Raw genomic sequence first — 24,905 nt, forward strand, 5'->3', positions numbered from 1 at the left:
ACAAAATTTGTATATATTTTCAAACTATTCAGCCAGCTCTTTTACCTGCCTTCCATCCCAGCAGTAACTGAATTGGAAAGAAGGGCACTATCTAAATATAAAACACCCTAATCTTTCTCCATGGGTCCTTTAATTTGCTGGATCCCACAAATCCAATTGTGAGTTTTCTATTGCCTTCTATACATTAGCCAGTTACCGTCTTGGTACACAGATCATGCTAACAGACAAGGCAATGAATAATAAAGCATATAGTATCTTTCATATAGGTTATTTTGTTTTCTTTCTGCTATGTTGCCAGTAGAATTTAAAAAGAAAAGTCAATCAAAAGAGGGTACCCACACTTTCTAACATTCAACCCTCTAATATTATAACAAAAACACAACACAAATTTAGTATTTGATTAAATAAAACATCTTTGGTCCAGTGCAGCATCAAAAATAAGTCTCAGGGTTACTGATTATAAAAATCTTAACTTGCAGTGGAAGGAAGGGGCATGCTGTTCAGGTAGTCCACAAGTGGTGATGGGAACACATGAAGGATCTAAAGGTGACAGTAGTGGGGATGTATAGGACATCCATTTAAAAGCATAGATAATCTTTACAAGGAAGATTTGGAAAAGGGCAGCAGGATCCTCCACAGGGGAATGAGAAGAAGGGCTAGAGTTTGAAGATGAAAGACCAGCAGAAATCAAATGCAAAAGCTGCTGCCTCAGCAATTTGTCTTCCTCATTTGTGCCTTTATCATAGATTTGGGCCCTGGCCCACAGAGATATGGATGCAAATGTCATACAGTGGTCTGATTGTACAAATAATTATTTTAATAGTACAGGGAAAATATGACCCTCTCTTTTGTATTGGTTGCCTAATGATTGTGACATGCTAAAGATCTGCAGACTCAGGCCATTGTAGGGTTGCCAATGTAACTCACCAGGTAGCTCTTTTAGCTTGTATTGGGGCTCAAAGTTTACAAATAGTAGTCATTTGCAACTTGGCTTAGAATGTGCAGTTCAAGGGATCATGAAGGATCGTGTTCACTCAGCAAGAGTGCTTTTTGGAAGGAAAAATTCTAGCAGCTCATCAGTCCTACAAGGACAAAGGGGAAATTGTACCAGATATTAGAGCAGGAGGGAAAGACTGAGGAAGGTAAAGGCTGGAGGGAGCAGACTACACTGCAGAACAGACTATTGTGGAAGTAGTACATTTATTTCTTTTTCTAGTGGTAACAGTAGTTGTTTTCATAGTAGCTCCTTGTCATGTTCTGGAACAGTGTTTCTTGTTCTGTCATATCTAAATTAGGATACCTTTTCTTGTGTCTTCATACCTCAAAACCATGCTACTATTCCACACATAAAATGGACAGATACGGATGTTTCCACACAAATTAGAAGATCTACTAATTACCAGTACATGGGGGCCACACAGACTATTAAAAAAAAACATCTTAAGTTTACTGTTACTGACCAATTCTGTGTTGAACTAGACACCCATGACAGTAACATTCAGAGTGATATTACTCCTGATTCAAACACCATTTATGATCAAACTTCTGAGACATAAGATAGAGTTCAACATCCTTAACATCTGAATCGTGGGCACTTCTAGGAAATATTTGCATTGCTAGAGCAGGTCTCTCTAAACAACTGCTGAGGCCAAAGTGAGAACAGGGGTGCTACAACTTAAAATCCAAACTCCAGGCTCAGAAAACCCACATGCCTTGCTGTTGCTTTAACCCCAAATGAACACAAGCTCACCTTAGAAAGGAGCACACTTTCACAGGGGTGATGGGGGCTCTTAAGAATTTAAAAACATGGTTCAGCCATAGATATACAGGAATACATTTGATAAGTAAAACTAATAATAATACCTATTTTGAGACAAATCGCAGAGGGAAATATACCTAAGGAGGGGGGATAGGAAGCCTCATTTTAAGAAGCTATGTATACTTGCAGTAGTTTTTGTTTCAAAAAGATGCAGATGTGATTCAGTAGATGTGTTGCAAGTACAAAGATTAAAAAATTGTACACTGCTCTTTAAAAATAGTCTTCAATAGAAGACCAAAAAAGCACAGCATGAAAGCTGGTTTAAAGTTTCCACTATAAACTTTTAAAAGGAAATAAAGGACTGAATTTTATTATTACAAAACATGGTTAGTAGAAAGGCCTATATCATGAACAGGGCCTGCCCGGGGAATCTCAAAAAGAGTATGGCTGAAGTTTAAGATATTTGGTCCCAATCCAGGAATTGTAGTATGCTGGAGCAGTAGTGCTCTATTGCAATCTCACTATCTGTCCTTTAGCTAGTAAAGGTAGATAGAGCTTTACTTCAGTTGGTGTTCCTCTATCAGCTAAGTGAAGAAGTATCTGAAAAGTGAATACCAATCAGTGACAATTATGTGAATCAGAGAGAGACAAGTGGGTGGGTAAATGCAGAGATAAAAGAGGTTAGAAGCAAGATATACAGAAAACAAACAATCTCAGGGACACAGACCCCCAACTCCTACCTACAAAGTTTTAAAAAAATATTTTTCAAGCGCTTAAAGCTTAACTCTGAGGCAAAGGAAGGGTTAAAGAGGCCGTAAATAACCCATTTAATACTAATTTGTTATGACAGTATAGCTGAACACAGCCTTATGGGATGAGGAACAGAAATTGCATGCACATTAATTAACGCCATATAGTAAAAGGCTTAAAACTTTTCAACGCAATTCTGCCATGAACTGTGACACAGACTAATCAAAACAAGGGAATAACAAGTCTAGATATTTTTCCGTCAGATGATATCCAAGCCAAACTGATTAAATTATCAATCTGAAATTAACTGACATATGGATGTAACTACAAAATTGTTTTAACATTTAGTCCTGATAACGCAGTCATGTACAATACTGGAAGACTGCTCACTGACTAAACGCCATGCTCAGAGAAGAAATAAATATAAACAAGTTAAACTGAGAGGATAGGTACCCTAACTAACAATTTTAGATTCATTAGAGTTTCCTTTTTCCACTCAGATAAACTGGAAACATTAGATAATTTCCTTATTTTATCACAAATCCAATTAATCAGTGGGTTTTCAGTCTGGATATTTAACAGTAAGACTAGCTCTGAAAAGGCGGTCATTAAAGCTCATCAAGTGAACACTTGGCCTTCTTAGATTTTTCTTATCTTTACAGTATTTCTAACATCAGTGACATTAGACATTCATCCAGCACCTCCTCCACCTATTACTGTAAAATTAAATCAAATAGAACTAGATATATTTTACTTCTGTTTATTTGTGACTAATGCTATTAAATGATAGAAACCATCTTTAGCAGTCTGAAGAGGAAGTTACACAGCAAGTAACTGATGTTCACCTTTGGGATGCGCTTCTCTCTGGTCGCGAGCCCAGAATAGTTTGCTAACAGTTATTGTTGGAACATGAAACCCTACCTGCATGGAAACCTCTGGGACGTTATAAAGGGGAATGACTTCCAACTGCCTCAGCTCCTTTCCAACTAGTATGTAAGTTACGTTCTAACAGAGAAAGGAGGAGGTGGGGATCAGTGGGAGCAATAGACACAAAATCATCACTTAGTAGTAATCTTTTAAAGAATTGCCTTCCCAGAGCCCCACCTTTGGGAGATTAGCAAAGAGTGCTAAGTTTGAAGGTGGGTCAATGAGTAACCAATATTATAAAACTGCCCTTCCGACCTGAATACTAGACTTTGATGCCAGGACAAGGAGGGAGTGTTTTGTAAAATCTGAAAACAACAACATGGAATGCAATTTTTAATTAATTAATTTTAACAGCTGGCCACAGAGGCCTGCTGTTAGCGGAATATGCCTGGAATCCTGATGCTGCAGCAGCACCACCTAACTCATAACACTTCTGGATACTATCATGTTACAAACAATCTAGGAGTTTCTGAGTTCCTGAGGAATTCACTCCCACCTAAGGGCTTGTCTCCACTTACCAGGGGATCTGTGTGTGGCGATCAATTCCCCGGGGGTCAATTTAGCGAGTCTAGTGAAGACCCGCTAAATCGACCACCGATCACTCTCCCGTTGACTCTGGTACTCCATCGAAAAAAGAAGCATAAGGTAAGTCGACAGGAGAGTCTCCCATTGACCCAGTGTGGTGTAGACACCGCAATAAGTCGACCTAAGGTACGTTGACTTCAGCTACGTTATTCATGTAGCTGGAGTTGCACAACTTAGGTCGACTTAGGGAAGGTCTACACCAGGGGTTGGCAATGTTTGGCACGCAGCTCGCCAGGGTAAGCACCCTAGCGGACCGGGCCAGTTTATTTACCTGCTGACGCGGCAGGTTCGGCCGATCGCGGCCCCCACTCGCCGCGGTTCGCCGTCCTGGACCAATGGGGGCGGCGGGAAGCCGCAGCCAGCACATCCCTCGCCCACGCCGCTTCCCGCCACCCCCATTGGCCCGGGACGGCAAACCGCGGCGAGTAGGGGCCGCGATCGGCCGAACCTGCCACGTCAGCAGGTAAATAAACTGGCCCGACCCGCTAGGGTGCTTACCCTGGCAAGCCGTGTGCCAAACGTTGCTGACCCCTGGTCTACACTATAGGGCTAAGTAAGCACCCTGTTCACATCTGAGGTGTGTAACCTAACCTCCCCAGATGGCTATGGGGTTTTGGGAATAACACTGGTAGGTTGTTTTGGCTCTAAAGAGCATGTTTATGGACCACAGGCGATTAACTTCTTGCTATCCTAGGGCTTGTATGTGCCATGTAATTTTCCATGTCTAAGGGACAGTTACCAGGGCTGACTTAGCATCCTACAGTTTATCAGATCTTACTTGTCAGTGCCCTAAATATCCAGCTCCTGAGGACAAAGCCTTTTAAGTTTGAAATGACCCTTTCTATCTTCACAGACTGTAGAAGACAGGACAGTGCAGGCCAGGCAAGAACTCAGTTAAATTCTTCCCTCATGAATTCTTCAGGCTCAGCCATAATCAAGCCTGGAAAAGGCTACAACAGGCTGCAAGGCTTAAATGACAGAAAGATACTGAAAAAACAAAAACCTGAAAACCCACTAACAGTTAGGCTAAGAACTGCAAAACCAAAACCTAGCAGCAAGGGTATGAACAAAAATTAGGTAAGAATTTGCTGTCCGTGCTATTGCAGCCAGCTGACCGTGGAAGAAACCAAGGCAGTTGGGCACCATGTAACCTCATTGGATTTCTGTACGCATGGAGCTCATCAACCAAAGTCCCTGGCAGAAAATGGGTCTGGGCTTGTGGCCAGAGTTGCATTATCTTAAAGGGTGAGGCCTATAAACAGATTAATAGATTATAAGACTATAAGGGGCCTGTGATGATCTCGACGGCAAGATTTCTTACCCAATAATTTCCTTTCTGCTAGCAACATCTCCCATAATTCTGATACGTATTGGCTATTTCCCTATCTCCGGGTTCTGGAGGCAGTTCAAACCTATAGCACAGCCAATGCTAGCCACACCCCTCTTCTCTGGCCTGCTGCCACAATTCATTCCAAAACTGTGTAAAAACTCATAGAATGTGATTAGTAACAATAACTTCAATGCCAACTAATAAATTATGTACAGTAGGCTATGGCCTACAAGTGTAACTACCAAATTAAATACTGTTCCTTGGCTATTAAGCCATCCACAGAGGGTAAAATTATAGAAGATACTGCCAGCAGGAAGGAAATGATCTGGTAAGAAATTTACCATTCTGCAAGCTTAGCATCTCCCACTATTATGATAGTTATGGGAAGCAGCAAGGACTGAACAGAAGTAGGGATGGATAAGAAAAACAGAATGAGATAGGGAAGAGCCCTGTGATGTTTCTCAGCGCACCCAAAGCTATGAGTCACCTTGTTGCCATTGTCCCGCAGCCTTAGGGAATCTTGTTTGTGCCAGCTGAATGTTAGCTCCCTAACACAACCAGCCTGTCAACCATTCAAGCACTCTCTTCTGGGCTATACCAGTCTTGACGGTTGACAAGAGATGCACCCCAGCTACCGAGTCCCTGCAAAGTGTCCCCCTGGTGTGTCCAACCCCTGTTCACTGGACACCCACAGAAGTCCCAAATCCTCCATTCTCAAAGGAACAATTCACCCCAGTTAGCCAGTTTTACCTTAGACCACCAGTCCTGCATCAGACACAACACCTGAGTTCAATCATAGTAAAACAAAAGGAAATGTATTTTAAGGATAGAGATTCAAACAGATTCTCACCCCACAGTTCACTACAGCGTTTGCTGGCCCCAAGGAGCCAGGGCAGTCTTTCATGAAGCACCCCATTGTTTCAAGGTGCCTAATCAGTGAATGGTTCCAGGGTGTCTTTTCCCACCCAATGATATACAGACTCAGCCTTCTGTCTTTACTCACAGACAGGGCGATCCCCTCACTGTCATACTGTTCCTCTTCACTTCCAAGTGGTTTTCATGGGTATAGTATATCTTTGATGTTTTTCCATTGACTTTTCTGTGTTGTTGCAATAGCAGGCAATTAAACAATACATTATATAATCCCCTCCTGCTTGAATGGACCATCACCAAGACACATGACTCCCTGGTGACTCACTTGCACTCCAAGACCATGCAGGCATAATTTTCAAAATAGTTACATTATTCCTTAAATATTACCCATACACACATCTCGCAATGATTATAGGTATCAATAAGTTACAAGCTTTCAGCAGACCTCACATGCTACCCACATGGATAAATACCATGAAAGTGGTGTAACGGGTGCAGTGAGTTTGTCAAGTCTGAGACAGGAACTGCTTGTAAAGAACAGTGAGCCTTTTGCCAATTGGCACCAATGGGCCTCTGGGTCACAAACCCCTAGAGTGAATTGCCCCAAATGGCAGTGCTATTACTAGATCAGTGCCTGCAGCACCTTCTGCCAAAGGAGGTCTCCTCAAAGGACAGAAAGACCATTTTATAGTGTCTAATAAAAGGTGTTAACCGATCACCATGTTACTGACCCACAGACCTCTGTGGTGGAACCACAAGCTCTTTCTGACCACAAGGTTGCCATAGATTTTGTGGCGTGTGCCTTGATGCCATCTAGTAGAGAAGCACCTGATGCTTTATATGCCTCAACAATGTATAGCTTGATCTATCTAGCTAGTGAGAGCTTGGATACCCTGAGCCCTTGGCACTTCAGATGAAAGGAAACAAACAAGGAGCCTGGTCATTTAGTTGATTTGGTGTCCTTGACACAACTCTTCAGTGCTCTTCAAACATCTAAAATGTGCTACAGCTTTTCTATTGGGGCTGTGGCTTTGGACAGAATGAAGGGAGGACAATCTCCTGTGAGGCATGGAAAAATTAATTCACCGTGGGCAACATCTATTCTGGGATTTTTAGCACCACCTAGTCATGGAATACACAGTGGGATTCCTGCATAGATAAAGCTGCCAGTTCAGAGACTCATGTAGCAGACATGATGGCGACCACAAAAATGGGTTTTGTAGGATAGATAGACTGGAGATGTGTCAGTGGCTCAAAAGGGTAGGTTGTTAGGGCTTTTAACCCAGTGGTAGGTCACACTAGAAAAGTTTGGTCTAATCACAGGTTTAGCCAGCCTGACTGCTCTAAGAAATCTGGATACCTGAGGGTTCTCTGTCAAGGAACCAGAGGTCTACTTACAGATGACACCGGACATGCTATGGAGCTGGGCTGAAATCCCTTGTCTATGGCTTCCTGAAGAAAATCCAGGATAACTGGGATACCAGGATCCATGGGATTTTGTGTGTTCTCAACACCATAAGCTAAACCTAGTCCAGGTGGAGAAGTAGGCTGTTAGTGTTGAAGCTCGCCTGCAAGAGAGTAAAGTTCCAATCACTTTGGAAGATTGTCCGAGCTAATTCTTCCCTTTCAATAGCCAGGCTATTGGTTGTAGCCAGTGTAGGTCTGGTTGGAGGAATGGGCCTGGGTAAAAGATGTCTGGTCTCAATGGCAGCTGAAATGATAGTTCCAATGTCAGTTCAGAGAACCATGGTCTCCTTAGCCAGTGCAGAACTCTCACTATCACCTTTGCTTCTTCTCACCTTATCCTCTGGATCACCTTCCCCAGAAGTGGAAAGGGCAGGTCTTGTGACCATCTGTGTGAAGAGCATCCCTTCCCAGGGATTTGGGGTCTGCTTCCATGGTGAAGTTCTTTGCCCAGTTTTTGTTCTTATGACTGGCAACCTGGTCAGCTGCAGGAAGACTGCACTCCTATGAAATCAGAGTGAAGACCTCCTGAGTCAGACATCATTCTGAGTTGTTGACTGCACCAGACTGAGCCAGTCTGCCTTTTGGTTCAGCTCTCCTTTCATTTGTATTACTCTTATGGAAGGGAGAGTCCTCTCTGCCCATTCCATTATCTCCATCACTTGTGCGGGCAGAGTTACATGCCCTGTCCTCCCTTTGGTTATTGATATACACCACAGTGATCCTGCAGTTGGATTGGACCAGAACACATTCACCCTTTAGGTAGTTCTGGAACCTCTGTAGGGCCAGTTTGACAGTTCTGAGCTCCAACAGGATGCTGCTATGGTACCTTTCCCTGGGGCTCCTGTGCCCCAGATGCACTCCCCTTCCTGTCAGGCTGGCACTGATTGTACCTCCTGGTCTGAAAGGCTTATAGGAAGACCTTTGCAGATGTGCTGTGTGATTGTCCACCACTACAGAGAGATCAGCACCTAGTTCGGAACCATTACCATGCGTTACAGTGAGCAGTTCCATGCTTTCAGGAGAAAGGACTAAATGCACCTGATATGGGAACTTGCTCATGAGGTGATTCCTGAACACAAAACCAAGAGGCCAAGTAGCTGCAGACAATGAGCTGCACACTTTACCAACATGGATATCAGGTTCTGGATCTTGTGGAATCGACCAGCGATGGGTACACCTTTACCACAGAAGTGTCCATTTCCAGCATGCCTACCCAATTCAGTGCAAGTGTCAACTGGCTGAGAACAGGCAGGGCATAATTAGTTCTCCAAAGAGCCTGTAAAAGCTGCCTCACAAATAGAACACTGCTTGGATTTAGCGCCATATTTGCACAGCTCAATATCTGAATCAGAAGAGAGACAAGAAAGAAAGATTGCATGCTACTGCTGGACAAAATGGAAAGAAAGATCAGGAGCCAAATGAACAGCCACTTGACTGCTCTTGCAGAAGCAGAAGATCTGGCAGAAGGCCGGAAAAGGGGTACGGATAGCATGGGCTGTGCTACAGCTTCTCACTGCCTGCAGAAACTGCAGACAGGAGGGGACTAGCACAGAGGTATCAGAGTTGTAGGATGCAGAATGACCTCCTGCATAACACAGGTCATAGGTCTTCCCTGAATTAATTCCTGTTTGAACTAGAGCATTCTTGAAGAATAATCACCAAGTTAATTTTTCAACACTAATTTCTCTAACTTTTACTGCAAAAAATATTTTATTAAAAAGTCTGCTAGTTCGCACTTAGGAATCATTTGTATATTCACAATGGATAAACTTGACATTGTCCAAAAAGGAAAACCACACATAGAAGCTGTGAGTAAAATCTCCTCTTCCAGAGGAATAAAGTAATATATTTTTTCTTCTCCTCACTGGGACTAGGACACTGAACAATAAAGCAAAATACATCCATTCCTGGAATCTGGTAAAAACTCCTGGGCTGAAAGGGGTAAAAATCTGATCATAACAGTTAAAATATTGAGTATTTAGAAGAATCCAATTTACTACTAAAACCTCTGTGGCACTGGCACAATAGCATCAGAACACTAAACACTTCAAATATTCCATTTCAATCATGCAACAAGGCTTAATAGGTAAGCTCTAAAAATACCCCCCCTTTCCCTCCCAAAATTTTATACAATATTTGACATCTTTAAAGTGTTCAATTCTTCCCAATGTTATTTGTCTTTATTTGAATAAGGCTCCACCTCACATAATGAAGAAAACTGATTGGTTTTTAGATGTAATGTCTGTATTCCCAGTTCTCCAAAGCCACACACACACACACACACACACACACACACACTAAACTTATTTTTCTACATTGTGTATTTAAGATACTTTTGTTTTCATGAATTAAACGAATACATTTTAAAAAATTAATAAAAATTGTTTCATATATAAAAGTCCATCTTTGTCTTTATGCATCCATAATCAGTGACACTTCTTCAAAAATAGGTAATGTATTTTACAGGTATTTCACGGGTCTCAGTTTAAAATCCCTAACCAACACATTTGAGTAGATATCATTTAAACAATTTTAAAAAAAAATCTTTTAGATCACATTTCAATACAAAAATAGTTGTATTTGTTATTAGGTGTATTACTTCCCCAAATCCAAACTTTTACCTTAATGTAGGATTTACAGAAAGGAAGTAAAGCCTATTGAACTGATTTTCAGAAAGTTGAACACCCACAAAATGAAGTAAAAATCAGGACGAATATCTTTTGCAGGTTTCTTCTAAACTAACTTCCACAATAATTACCTGTCATGTAGGAATTTATTATACTGGATGAAAGTGAATTTGACATAGCTTCTTCTTTGATAAGCCTCGGAGGACAAAAAATCCAAATGCTGATCATAATCTATGTACCTATCATACTTTGCTCAGGAAACTTGCCAAAGCTGTCCTTTCAATTCTGAATACAGCTGACAGTATACCTTAACTTTCTTAGGCATTCAGACACTACTTAGATCCTCTAAAAAAAATTCTAGGTTTCTTATGAGTTTTCTCAACTTTTTAGGTAACTGTGATTTTATTTTTTTAACTAATTTCTTGTGGTATAATTTTGTGCCAGGGTATATGAAGGTTTCCACACAATGAGAGTAAACTGTATTTACATATCCCAAGATTGCAACACCATTTCTTACCAGCATGAACATGAAATTTCAAAGTAATGCAATACTTTCATATGCTGAATCCAGCTTTAATATTGCATCCTCCCAGAGAGTATAAAATATGCATGATGAAATGCAATGTTAACATAAAAACAGAACTCCCTCTCCCCAAAATTCTAGAATTCAAAACGTATATATTTGACAATCAATAAAGAAAACCTTAATTTAAAGTCCGTTTCAAGTAGTCTTTTTTCCCCCTAATGTCTCTTGATAGGCAATGAATCTTCTCAAATTCATTTTTACATTGTCAAGAACACACAACTGATCTGTACTGTACTGTCCTTTTCCTTCTTTCCGCATCTGCAATAAAAAAAAATACACACACACACACATATATATATATATAAAAAAAAAATTGAGAAGGCAGCTTTTCAGATTAGAACAGCCAAGCACTCCTCAGATACCATCTGCTAGGATATGATGCTCCTGCCTTTCAATAATTACACAGTTAAATCTGTAACATGTATTTATCCTCTGTAGATATTTTAGGGAAAAGACCTAGCACTGCACTCAGAAATATAATGAAGTGCAAAGCACTCACATTTAATGAAGGGTCAACTGGTGGAGTATGACAGCGCTTCTGCTAGAGTGAATTTGTTGTGCCCTAGAATGATGGGCTAATAGATATTAGGCCATCCAGCAACAAACTATAGAAATAAAAAGGTATCTATTTTAAAAGTATATTGGAGCTTTTAGCCTACTGGGTGTCACCTGGCTAAAGCAACACAATGCTTTGGAAATTTATCCCCCTTTTAAAGAAAAAAAAATTAATTTGAGGGATTGGAAGTTTCACTTGTATAATTTTACTTAACAGTACAGGATTCTGGTTAAGACTTATCTTAACTAAGCAGCAACAGGATAAGTATATGCACATTTGGACACCCATGCAAATTAAAACAAGAAGTCAAATTAGTTTCAGAAGAGGATTTCCTCTCTCCTCTCTAAAGGTTAACCATGTTTGTCCCTCTCTACCCATGGAGGAATTGGCAGAATCAACGTACCGGGAGTTCAGAAAAAGATGGACAATAACTTAGACACCAAAGGTGCCTCGTAGTAAATATGGGATTAATTCTTTATGCACATGGTTAAATTGACTGTCAAGAAAGGAACTTTTCTTTCCATCTAAAGCATACTAGGAGTAAGTGAGGTTTGTTTTTTTGCTTTCTTCTGTGCACTGAATTGTTTAAAATCATGTGGGCATATTTCACATAATTTCCTGGTAGTACAAGCAGCAAAACTAATCTCAAACGTTAGCTTAAACTGTGTTTTGAGGCCTTGGACCGGTTACTAGTTTGTGAGATGCCTACCCTTATTTTGAAGACTGGCTGGAATTCTTTCAGTGCAGGGAGCAATTTAATCTGAACTGCTGCTTTTTCAGCCTCTGTCCCATCTGCAAAAACATCAAAGAGAGCATCCAGAGCTTCTCCAGCTACCACAAGAGAAGAATCCTTCATAGCAACCTCAAGAAGAAATTTTCCAATCATCTGAAAAGAGATACTTATTTTTAAAAACATGGCATTATAAAACAATGGCAAGTAATAGCCGCTAAAGCAGTTTAGGGGTTGCTACCCATGTATTTTTTACCTTTAGTGTTTCAGCTGTATCTTCTATTTTTGCCAGCACGCTGCCAGCAATTCCCAGGATGCTAACTACATTTACTCTAACACTGATATTACTGCTATGAACACCAGCTTCACATAAAGTCATCAGCTGCTCAGGAGAAATACACTGTTTAAAAAAAAAAAAAAAAGGAAAAGTAAATGTCAGACAAATTTAAATTTCCAGAGAAACACTATTTCAAAGAAAAATCTTTAGGTCATTTGCTTCTATATAAGACAGACAAACCTATAGCAGATAAGCAGCATCTGTATATTATGAAAAAAGTTAAGACTGAAGATGGAATCAGCATGGAGCCAGAGAGGGGTCATGCTGCTGCTTCCAGGAGCTGCTTGAGGTAAACGCCACCCGGAGCCTGCACCCCTGAGCCACCCCCACTGTGCCCCAACCCCCTGCCCCAGCCCTGATCCCCGCCTGCCCTCCGAACCCCTCAATCCCAGCCCAGAGCCCCCTCCTGTACCCCAACCCCCTCATCCATGGCCCCACACCAGAGCCCGCACCTCCAGCCGGAGCCCTTATCCCCCACCCCGCACTCCAACCCCCTACCCCAGCCCAGAGCCCCCTCCCACACCCTGAACTCATTTCTGGCCCCATCCCAGAGCCCTCACCCCCAGCCGGAGCCCTCACCCTCTCTCACACCCCTACTCCCAATTTCGTGAGCATTCATAGCCCACCATACAATTTCCATTCCCAGATGTGGTCCTCAGGCCAAAAAGTTTGCCCACCCCTGTTGCAGGAGCATATTTTTTTCAGCAACCTTATTTATCTATGAGAAAAATTAGGATGAATTTTGTTAAACCTGTATTTCTAGCAGCGTTAATAAGCACTGTTACAACGCTTAAAACATTAAACATCAAGTTACAAGAATTTAGCACTCTTTAAAGATGGGTTTGTTTCAAAACCATTCAAGTACAATCTGATGTAAATTTACTGAACCTGTATCTACCAGAATGCCCAACGTTTGTTAGAAAAACCTCTCACCTGAGATATATTCTTTGATGCCATTGTTTGCAAGAGAGCCCTCATAGCACTAGTTACGGCTTCCAGGAATTCAGTGTGTGTAGGAAATTCTGCTCAAATATAAACACAAAACCAAAGAGTCAGAACAAACTTCAAATCATTTTAAGGACTTTCTGCACTGAGAGCAGAGAAAAATTTCCTTCCATTCCACATCTATTGGTGCTGCTCCATGTTAAAACCTAGATTTTCAGAGACTGGGCCTCTAGCTTTGTGGGTGGAAATTGCCAACAATTTCATGTTCATATTTGTATCTGCAACTTATGCCACAGATGTCTGAAGTCCTAGTTTTCAGACACAATCCAGGACTAGGACTTCTAAGTGACATCAAATATAGGTGTAAAATTATGCATGCAAAAAGTGAGGCCTAATTAAGGCCAAACTGAAAATTTAGCACAAAGTGTCCCACACCAATATTTCAGACCATAAGCACCACTGGAGCACTAAGAGGAGCACTGCAAAGGAGCTAAGCAAGTATTTTAAAACTCACTTCCTAGATCTCCAAGAACATTTGTAAGACATCCAGTCTTTTTCCTGGGACTCTGAGCTACAAATGCACCCAGAATATTAGCATCTCTACATTAACGCCAAGAACGTGTTCACCTGTTAGTTTCCCCCTGGCATGCAGTAAACCCTGGGAAACCTAGGACTCAAACTGTGCCCACAAAATTTTGAATACTCAACTGCTCCCCAATACCAACTTCTTGCATGCATATTCTTCTTGCATGCATTTTAACACTTTTCATTCTCCCCTAATGTTCTTTTGTTGCTATTTACAGACTTTTGCAGGAGTAAAAACCTGCAGTGGCACCTTACAGATTCCTATCCCAATTAGGAGACTAGAGCTTTGAACAGCTACTTATACCAGTAGTCCACATAATTCACTACAGTGTTTTTAGGCCTGTCTACAATAACCGTGTGTTAGCATGATTATCTGCTACAGCTAGGAGCATCTGTCATCAGACACTCCTATCCACAGCAGAGAATCATGGGCTAATGTTGTTCTTGTAGTGTAGATGGGCCCTTAAACTATTAATTTCCAGCATGCTTGTCCATCAACTGGTCACCTCTCAATCTGAAAGCAGCATTAGAAACTGGGAAATCTTCACAATAGCTCTTAGTGGAATTAACATAGAAGCTTTTTAGAGACATAGGAATAAGTTTGTTACTCCACAACAGTACTGTTTTAAAAGAAAATTGTCCAACAGGTTTATCATCTTCATTCAAATCAAATCATCATCACACCAGGAAATTTGATAAGCAGCTTTGATGTTTAGTCGTAAATGTAAAACGTTTGGGGCAAATGATTAAATTTATTAGAGATATACATTTTCAAGAGTGGTACACAAAAAATACACACAACTTATGCCCCAGAGAAAGAAAGGGCTGTTATATTTCCTATTTTGATAAGTATGCAAATACTAGAGTTTGTTTCAGTTTTGGGAATAGCTTCCTGTGATGCCTAACCTGAATTATAATGCTGGTGACGTCATTTCAGATAAGTGAATTCTCTCACCTTCAGATTTGTTTATACATACTCGGGAGATGTCCTGCTCTCCCTGACAATAGCTTGCCTTACGTGATCAATGGAAAAAACTGCCACCATCACAGGTATGACCAAATATAGATGTTGTGGTCTCACGTTAGGATGGGGCTCCCGCACTGGTTAAGTCACTTTATATTTTAGTGCTTGCATATACTGATGTAAAACATACTATGCACTCCAAAAACTTTATTCGATCAGAGCTTTCCTGGATAAGGAGATTATGTGAGGTTTACATAGCTTGGCAGCATATTCCCAACATCATTTTTTCTTGCATTTGGAAGGCAGTGCGGAGGGGATTAGTAATAAAATTGTATTAAATTAAATGCTATATATATATATATATAAATTAACTTATAACAGAAGCAATCAAACCCTTCTGAGTTAAGTTTCTTTAATATTAAACTTACCTGGTTGAGAAAAAACTAGCTGGGAGAGGTGCTGTGCAAGTGACTGAAGTGTTGAAGCTCCTCCAAGACAATCCACATCTGATACTAACAAAATGCTATGGAGACACGTTAGAGCTCTGCATTGTACCGTGTTCATTCTGGAACAAAGTAAATAACAGAAATATGCCTTTTGAGGCTCTATTAATAAAAAAATGACCAATATAAACAAGGAATTTTAATTTAATTATGCAATGTTGAGGTGGGGTATAATTTACCTGGGGATCACAAAGTATCTGCATGTAAATATTTGTATCTTGTTACTAAAACAATGTAGCAGACTTGTAAGGTCCAGGTCTCTAGGGTGACCCCACACACACTGAAGTATCAATGTTTATGATCCAAAAAAATCTTGAAATTGAAAACCTGGTGTTACATTAATAATTTAATTACAAATGCACTGAAAATTTTAAAAAGTCAAAGAAATTCCTACTTTCTAATTAACGGCTTCCAAGATGGACTGTGTGTACAGATGTCTACAGCAACACTGTTCGGAAAAGCGGTTTTTTCAAGAATCTGGAAAAAAAAAGTTTGGCAACAGGTTTTTTGGGGGTCAAGGACAGTTTAATGTTAGCTATTTCTTTGTTGGTCATTCAGCAGAAACATCAACCTATATATTTATTCCACAATCCCAAACTGCCTCCAGTGCGTCCCCAGATGTCAAAAGTTCCAACCATGATTCACTCAACTGCCGGAATCTCCAGCTTCTCTCCTGACAACTTCTACGATAGTTATGCCCTGGGTTTAGCATAAGATTTTTTATATTAAATTATAAAGTACTTGTTTGCATATTTAATTTAAAACCTCTTTAAACAATTGAAAATGAATATGCTGCATAATTTCCACAATGCTGCAGAATCCAGGGACCTCACCAGAGATTTTAGGTTCAGTTTGCCACAGAGTACACAAGGCCTTGAATACAGTTAATCTTACGTAGACACCCCCTTTGTTCTCAATTCTATCACACTGCCATACTACTACTACTACTACTACAACAAGATGAGGCATGTTACCTTCGCAACCCACAATTAAGAATAAGCTAGGCACTTTACAAATAAACAACCCTGAACTTTTGCCAATCCCTCATACCAAGTTTTTAAGGTTAAAAAGTTTAGGTAAGATTCCCGCAGCTGAAAAGATAGAAAGATTAACCAGGGAACCTCCAAAGATCTTCCTGTTGTTCACACAAAGAACTTGTTAGCAAGTAGGGAGCAAATTAGACTATCAAAGAATGACAGGAAAGGCTTTAAAAAAAAAATCAGATGTTATTCAGATCATCCAGTGCCATTCCGGATCCTCGTTTGAAAGAAATCAAACTACTTCACCTGCACAGCTAGATGAAGCATTTTTATGATATCATCAACCACTAATGGCAGAGTCCCCAGTATGACTTTATAGTACATACTATCACTGAACAAAATGTTTGGAAGTTTGATCTTTTCATTAGAAAGGAACACCTTCAATGTGAAATAAATCAATTTTCTTTCTAAATGTACTCAAACTTGCCTCAGATTTTACACCTAACTTGAAGTTCCCCTTTGAATTTTTGTTATTTTACAGTCCTTATTTTCTTATCTTAAAAAATGTTTTCCTCTTCCTTGTCACTGCATGAAAAACCTACACACACAGGGGAAACTCACTACCTTTTTCGGTGTAAAGTCAGGAGTGACTAAGCAAAAAAACCCCAAACATTATCAAATAAAGCAAACTAAAACAAATATTTTTCTCATGTTGCCAGTTACAGTTATCCGAGTTGTTACTTGTAAAAGTAGCAGGTGAAATATTTTTCCAGAAACATGATTTTTTAAGTTGGTGTCCTTTTAAGTACTAGAAGATTAAAGTTATTTTCCTGGGATGCATCAGTTATAAAGATGAATTAGAAATAAGTTTTAACAACCCAAAGCTCTTAACCTGTTAACAAAATATGGTGTATTTTTGAGAAGGATCCAAGTATATGTACATATATTTTAAAATAAACAGTAAGAGTCATGGCTCTGCTTCTGTTACAGTGGCCTAGAGAGCAAAAGCAAAAATTGTGCTAACCACAGAAACCTGTGCTGAGATTGGGACAGGGAAGGGTAGGAACAAAAATAACTAGATTCACAGCTTCCAAGGTCAGAAAGGATCACCGTGATCATCATCTGACTTCCTGTTAACAGGCCATTGAACTTCCCTAAAATAATTCCTAGACCATATCTTTTAGAAAAACATCCAATCATGATTTTTAAATTGCTAGGGATGGAGAATCCACCAAGACCCTTGGTAAATTGTTCCACTGATTGATAACCTACACTTAAAAATTTATTCCTTATTTCCAGTCTGAATTTGTCTAGCTTCAACTTCCAGTCATTGGAATGTGTTATGCCTTTCTCTGCTAGGCTGAAGAGCCCATGATCAAATATTTGATCCCCACGTAGGTACTTATAAAATGTGATCTAGTCATCCCTTAACCTCGTCTTTGTTAAGCTAAATAGATTGAGCTCTTTGAGTCTATCATTACAAGGCATGTTTTCAAAACCTTTAATCATTCTTGTGCCTCTTCTCTTAATCCTCTCCAATTTATCAACATCCTTCTGGAATTGTGGACATAGTATGCCAGTAGCAATCACACCAATGCCAAATACAGCAGTAAAATAACCTCTTTACTTCTACTTGAGATTCCCATATATGCATCCAAGGACTGCACTAGCCTTTTGGCCACAAGATCACGTTGGGAGCTCATGTTCAGCTGATTATCCACCACAACCTCCAAATCTTTTTTCAGAGTCATTGCTTCCCAACAGAGAGTCCCCCATCCTGTAAGTATGGCTTACATTCTTTGTTACTAGATGTATACATTTATATTTAGCCGTACTAAAATGCTAATTACTTGCTTGCACTCCAGATTGCTCTCTATCAGTGATCTGTCATCTTCATTATTAACCACTCCCCCAATTTTTCTGTCACCTGAAAACTTTCAGTGATTTTATGTTTTCTTCCAGGTTATTAATAAAAATGTAAAATAGCTTAGGACCAAGAACCAATCCCTGCACGACCCCACTAGAAACATACCCACTCAATAATGATTCCCCATTTACCATTACATTTTGAGACCTATCAGTTAGCCAACTTTCATTGCATTTAATATGTACTATGTTAACATTTTGTTTTAAAATTAGAATAATATAAAATTATGTGGTACCAAATCAAATGCCTTACAAAAGTCTATTACAGCAACACAGTTACCTTTATCAACCAAACTGGCAATCTCATCCAAAATAGGTATCAAGTTAGTATGACAAGATCTATTTGCCATAAACCCATGTTGATTTGCATGAATTATATCGCCCTCCTTTAATTCTTTATTAATTGACCCATATCAGCCACTCCATTATCTTGCCCAGAATCAATGTCAGACTGAGTGGCCAATAATTACCTAGGATGTCCCATTTACCCTTTTAAAATATTGGCACATCTTCAATACTGCAAGCAGATCTGGTTGCCCCATCTTAACAATGATATATTGGAATTGGAAAAGGTACAGAAAAGGGCAACAAAAATTATTAGGGGTATGGAACAGCTTCCATATGAGGAGAGATTAATAAGACTGGGACTTTTCAGCTTGGAAAAGAGACAACTAAGGGGGGATATGATAGAGGTCTACAAAAGCATGACTGGAGTGGAGAAAGTAAATAAGGAAGTGTTATTTACTCTCTATCATAACACAAGAACTAGAGGTCACCAAACAAAAATAGTCAGCAGGTTTAAAACGAACAAAAAGAAGTATTGCTACACAGTCAACCTGTGGAACTCCTTGCCAGAGGATGTTGTGAAGGCCAAGACTATAACAGGGTTCAAAAAGAACTAGATAAGTTCATGGAGGATAGGTGCATCAATGGCTATTAGCCAGGATGGGCAGGGATGCAAAACCATTCCCTGAAGTGTCCCTAACCTCTGTTTGTCAGAAGCTGGGAATGTATCACTTGATGATGACCTGTTCTGTTAGTTTCCTCTGAAGCACCTGGCATTGGTCACTGTTGGAAGACAGGATACTGGGCTAGATGGACCATTGGTCTGACCCAGTATGGCCGTACTTATGTTCTTAAATCACAACATTAGCTTTCTTCCAGTCTTCTGGAACTTCCCCAGCATTCCAAGACCTAAAATCAACATTAATGGTCCTGCAAGTTCCTCAGCCACCTTCTTTAAAACTTTTGGATGCTAGTTACCTGGAACTGCTGATTTTAAAATGTCTATCTTTAACAGCCACTGTTTAACATTCTCTTGAGGTATTAGTACACTAGAAAGAATGTTATATGATATGACTAGGCTATGAAGTTTTCAGTGTTGTAGATAAGTTGTAGCTATGTAGGATATGACACACACAAGATGGGTGAGGTAATATATTTTACTGGACCAACTTCTGTTGGTGCAATAGACAAGCTTTCAAGTTCCACAGAACTCTTCTTCAGGTGACCTCCAGCTTCAGCTGGAGCTCAAAAGCTTGTCTCTTTCACCTACAGAAGATGGTTCAATAAAACATATTACCTCACCCACCTTGTCTCTATCTAGGTTGTGAAGGGTAGACAGCACAGATGATTTATTTTGCCCTTCTTATAGCTCCTATAGAAATCTTCTCACTAGTTAAAGGCTAGTTGTTGAGGTTCCAGAACGGCTCAAGCTACAGAATCAATCTAAGCACTGATGCAACAGAGGGAGCCTCCAAGTGTGTAGACACAGGGACTGGTGTACAGTGTTTAAGAAAAACTTTACTATAGTCACTTTAAAAAATGAACATTTCATATTTTCTGATGCCTGTGAAATCCTACTAAGATGAGTTCTGGGGACTCAACAGCAAACTCAGAATTGGCAAGTGGACTACCGAAATTAACAATTTAAGGGGAGGATGGGGGGGGAGAAGTTTGTGTTTATTTCAGTTTGCTCTCTGGCATTCTCCCCCAACCTGGCTAGGAGTGAAAATTGGCATTTATTCCCACGGCTTGTTCAATTTCCATTTTCTCTATGCAGGTCACCCTTAACATATCCAACTTGGAAAATCCTGTACAGTTTCAGAAAAGCCCAATATCTGACTTCATTCCTGACATACAGGAGGAATTGTCTAGTCCCATTTACACCACAGAATTATTTAAGTTAAGTCAACTTGTATGAATGATGTGGTATATCTAGGATTTTTTAAAAACGCTAAAGGTTGATTAAAAATCAATCTTCCTGTACTGAAGTTGGATTCGAATAATTTGTTGGTTTAAACTAAGGTCTAAATCAGACACAGTGAGAAGACTGAATTTGAGTTGTGATCAGATGATATACAGCGGTTCTACCTTCTTTGGAATGAGGTTGTTCATGAGTGCTGCGTGAACCTCGGCAGAGAGGCAAAGGGGTGACATGGGCGGCCCACTTCCCTCATCGTAGGAGTTCTCCATAAACAGATCACTCTCATCACTGCTGGAGAGTTCTTCCCATTCGTCATCAGAGGGATCTGAGAATAGAACACGGATTTAAGAATGAAATCTGAAGTTACACACAAACTAGGCACCCCCAACTCCTGAATTATCTAGTATGCAAACCAGTGTCTGATGCCCAGTTTAACTCCAGAAAAATATTACAAGACAGTCTCTAGGAACTAGTGCTCTAGTACATTTCAAGCCTACAGCCTTGTACATGACACATACACAGTATCATATGAATTATTTTAATAAAAGGCTCATGTTTAGGTTAAGCTTATTCAATTTATCAAGTACTACAGGATGGAACATACTGCTGAGTTTGGTATATTTTTATTCATTCCGAGACTGCATCTGTAGAGGGCAAGAAATATATTTACATATATACATATGTAATATAAAAATTATACATATATTACAGTATATTTAGATGTTTCCTCATTACAGATGATCCCCAGTCAAACCCACATTTGCAGCCCCACCTGACGACTCCTGTTCCCTGCATTATGCCCCCATTGAGAGGAAGCCAGGACCTGGGGTGTGGAGTCTGTCTCATGCCAGTTCAGCTAATTCCCTTGGGTCCCCTGGTGAGCAGAGTATGTCTGTGAATTCAGTACACTGGCTGAAGTTCGGAAATCAAAATATCTTCGTCCCTAAGCAAACTGAAAATTAAATGAACACCCATCTCTGGATTCCTCTTAATTCCTACAGACCTTATTTCTGTCTAATCATAGACTGTAGTAACGCAAGGGGGTTGTAGTTTATAGTGAGTAAACAAACAGCAGGATATGCAGCTACCCACAAGAGATTTTCTAATTAAATGAGGAAATCTTATGAATTACTGTTCATTAGATGAGATATTCATTTAGTAGGTGCAGAATTTCTCACATGGCAGAAATTACCAAAAGGAATACATGGTGTTAGTATGGTTTTCATCAGAACCAGCAAGATTTACTTAAGAAGTTATCACCTAAATGTGGGCAGCCCGGGGATCAAATTTACGTTATAGTCCGGAGTAACAGTGTCAGAGATTACAAGTTTCAGCTGCTCATTTTAATATTCATGTTGAGGACTCCTCAGTTATTTGATTATTTTATTAACTGTCAGAAGAATGACTAATAAACCAGGATTGAAAAGAAGAGACAGACTAACTGCTGAAGAGACTAGTCAAAACTGAAAAAAAAAAAACAAAAAAAAAAAACCCAAAAAACGGTTTCCCTTTTAAAAGGGAAGCAGGCTGTTTTCAAAAGAAGCTTCATTTACGTAGAGCCCTGTGAACTACCCGCACAAACCACATTGTCCGCATATAATTCCTATTGTCAGCAAAGTACAAAAGCTGCCTCTCCTCCCACTTTTGAAGTTGCATTCCATAATTCTAGGATGCAAAGACACTAAAGGAAAAATGGTACAAAACAAAAGAGAATAAGAAAGCCAATGCAAGATGAAGAAGATAGCTCCATAACAAGAATGTGATTGCACAGCAGAAGATCGATCTACTGTAACAAACTGAGGCTCCAATCCTGCAAGTGGATCCAGGTGCTCATGGAATCCTACTGACTGTCCAGGATTCTGCTCAAGAGCCACCTTCCTGCACACTCCATACAGATCCAAATGTAGGATCAAAGCCTTTAATAGCACTGAATGCCCTGGGACATAAAGAACCGGGAGGGGGGGGGTGGAGAGGGCAGGGGAGAGAGAAGAGGTTTTTGTAAGTTATTCTTAAAGAGCCATCATCAACCTGAAAACCACATTTCCAGCTGAAAATGTTGTACCTACTATTCCTGCAAATAACCATTAAGTTCACTAGAACAAAAAAATTAATGGAAAAAAATCTATTTTCCCCCCAATGTACTAGGTATATTTGCACAGAAGTTCATGTATTAATCAGTTTCTCTTTTGTTGGTGGTTAGTTCCATCACTTTCATGCATTGCTCTAGGGGAGTTTATGCACATATTCTTCCCCAAGAGAGCGTTTATCAGTAACAGCAACAAAGCTAAAATTGAAGAGGTGGATCTATGCACATAAAGGAAGGGGATGGGAAGAGAGGTGGGCCTGGGCAGGTTTAGTGTTGTTGTTCTCTGGCTTGCCCAGGAAACTCTCATAAGCAAAACAAGGGATCAGAAAAGCCTTTATTTATTCCCCCCTCTCCCCCAATAAATAAAAATGAAAGTCAAGGCATACTATTTAGAAAAGAGATCTATCAGACAGTTACTTTTTGAAATTACTTTCATGAAACTCAAGCTGACATTTTTACACAATTGCAAGACGACTGGGGAGGTTCTTAATATCCGCAAAAGAAAAATATCTGGTGCACAGATTAACAAAAACAGAGCTAAAGTTATTGTCATTATTTCAAATCTAAAAAAAGCAACTGGGATGCTCAACTGCAGCTGCTATAGCAAGTCCTATAGCAAAAATGGAGATAAAAACCAGATTATTATATATAAACCATGATTTAAAAACAAACTCATGATTCTCTGGCATCGCTGCACTCGTAAGAGAAACTAAGATTCTTCACACAGAAGGTCCAAAGGATAAACAATGCACATTTCAATGGTGTTGTCCATTTCTTTTAAAACCAACCATTTATTATTTTATCATTTAGTGAGTAAGCAAAAGAGTTGCTGTTCCAGCGCCATAAAAAAAACATTTGCTACATGACTCTTTAAAACATTTCCCTTCTGTTTTTTGTTTTTGTTTTTTAATTTAGAAGTATCAACGGTATCAGGTTCAAATTTCTCTCTTTGATGGTGGACCTGGATAGCAACACCTAGGGTGACCAGATGTCCCGATTTTATAGGGACAGTCCTGATTTGGGGGTCTTTTTTCTTATATAGGCTCCTAGTACCTCCCACCCCCGTTCCGATTTTTCACATTTGCTGTCTGGTCACCCAAGCAACACCACAAAAAGCTGAAACCTGAGCTACAGTGCTCCCAGCCCCTAACTGAAGACGGAATAGCTATTGAGTCTTTGGCCCTGCCTACACTTGAAAGCTGGGCAAAACCTTCCTACCGTAGATGCAGTTATCCCAGCAAAAGCTGATACAGTTTGTGTGTGTTCAGCCAGCAAAATAAGCTATGCCAGAAACGCACTTTTTTTTTGCCAATATAACTACAGACACTAGGGCTTCTGACAGCACCGCTATGTCATGAAAAAAAGAAAAATATCACACCCCTAACCAACATAGCTAAGTCTGGTGGAACTTAAGTGGAGACTTGGCTTCAGATTGTGTATAATTTTGCTGAAGGACTCCAACAAAGAGGGAAGTTTGAAACTGATATACCTCAAATCTGCAATGTCAAACACATAGAAAAAAGGATTAGAAATTAATATCTTGAGATTCTTTATGTACAGTAAGGGGCATTAAAGGATGGTTTGTCAACTTTTAAGAATGGGAGGATTAGCAGGTCAAGTTAGATAAGATCCCAGAACAGTCCAACTAAATTTGCCATGTTACTAAAAACGGAAGCCTTGGTAACAATGAAAAAGCTGCCTACATACCTTCACTGCAGCACATATTAACAATGATTTCCAGGGCAGTCTGCTGAGCCATCAGTAAGGCTGTCACTTGTTTCAGCTCCCACTTATCGGACTAGAGAAAACAAACACTTAATTTTGGAGGATAGCACTCTAGTTTTAAAGTAGCTAGACTGTCAACCAAAGCAGATAAAATACAATAATTGTGAATAGTTGTCACATAAAAAACTAACAGAATAGAGAATATCAAATGTTCTACTAATACTGGTGTGTGCCAAACTCCAGAAATTGTTTAGTATTTCGTTCTGCAGACTAACAGAACCTACTAATAGGCACAGATCACTTGTTATCCTGAAAGGTCTAATCTCATCAAAACCTGCCAAAAACTCAGAGTTGTTCTGTTTTCCCCCTTTTCAATATGTCCGAATTCTCATAATTTGTAAAGAAGAATTACAGGTGCAACTGGTACCACTGTCTACTAAGGTTGCCGGGCACGTCCC

At 39.8% G+C, this 24,905-nt stretch overlaps 1 protein-coding gene across 1 annotated transcript in view; it reads right to left on the bottom strand.

The window, feature by feature from the left end:
- Positions 1–10,870: 10,870 nt before the first annotated feature.
- The window catches only part of HEATR3 (HEAT repeat containing 3), a 32,392-nt gene continuing 18,357 nt past the window's right edge, over positions 10,871–24,905 (bottom strand). Inside the window, exons 8-15 of the mRNA XM_024209216.1 lie at positions 24,430–24,520; positions 20,804–20,961; positions 15,919–16,001; positions 15,450–15,586; positions 13,461–13,549; positions 12,447–12,590; positions 12,170–12,346; positions 10,871–11,162 (exon numbers count right to left, since the gene is read on the bottom strand). Coding sequence (XP_024064984.1) covers positions 11,040–11,162; positions 12,170–12,346; positions 12,447–12,590; positions 13,461–13,549; positions 15,450–15,586; positions 15,919–16,001; positions 20,804–20,961; positions 24,430–24,520 — 1,002 coding nt within the window. The 3' untranslated portion in view covers positions 10,871–11,039. The remainder of the gene's footprint in view (positions 11,163–12,169; positions 12,347–12,446; positions 12,591–13,460; positions 13,550–15,449; positions 15,587–15,918; positions 16,002–20,803; positions 20,962–24,429; positions 24,521–24,905) is intronic.

The sequence above is a fragment of the Terrapene carolina genome, unplaced genomic scaffold (genome assembly GCF_002925995.2).
Source record: "Terrapene carolina triunguis isolate 2854851 unplaced genomic scaffold, T_m_triunguis-2.0 Scaffold130, whole genome shotgun sequence".
In the NCBI taxonomy this organism is placed as follows: Eukaryota; Metazoa; Chordata; order Testudines; family Emydidae; genus Terrapene; species Terrapene triunguis.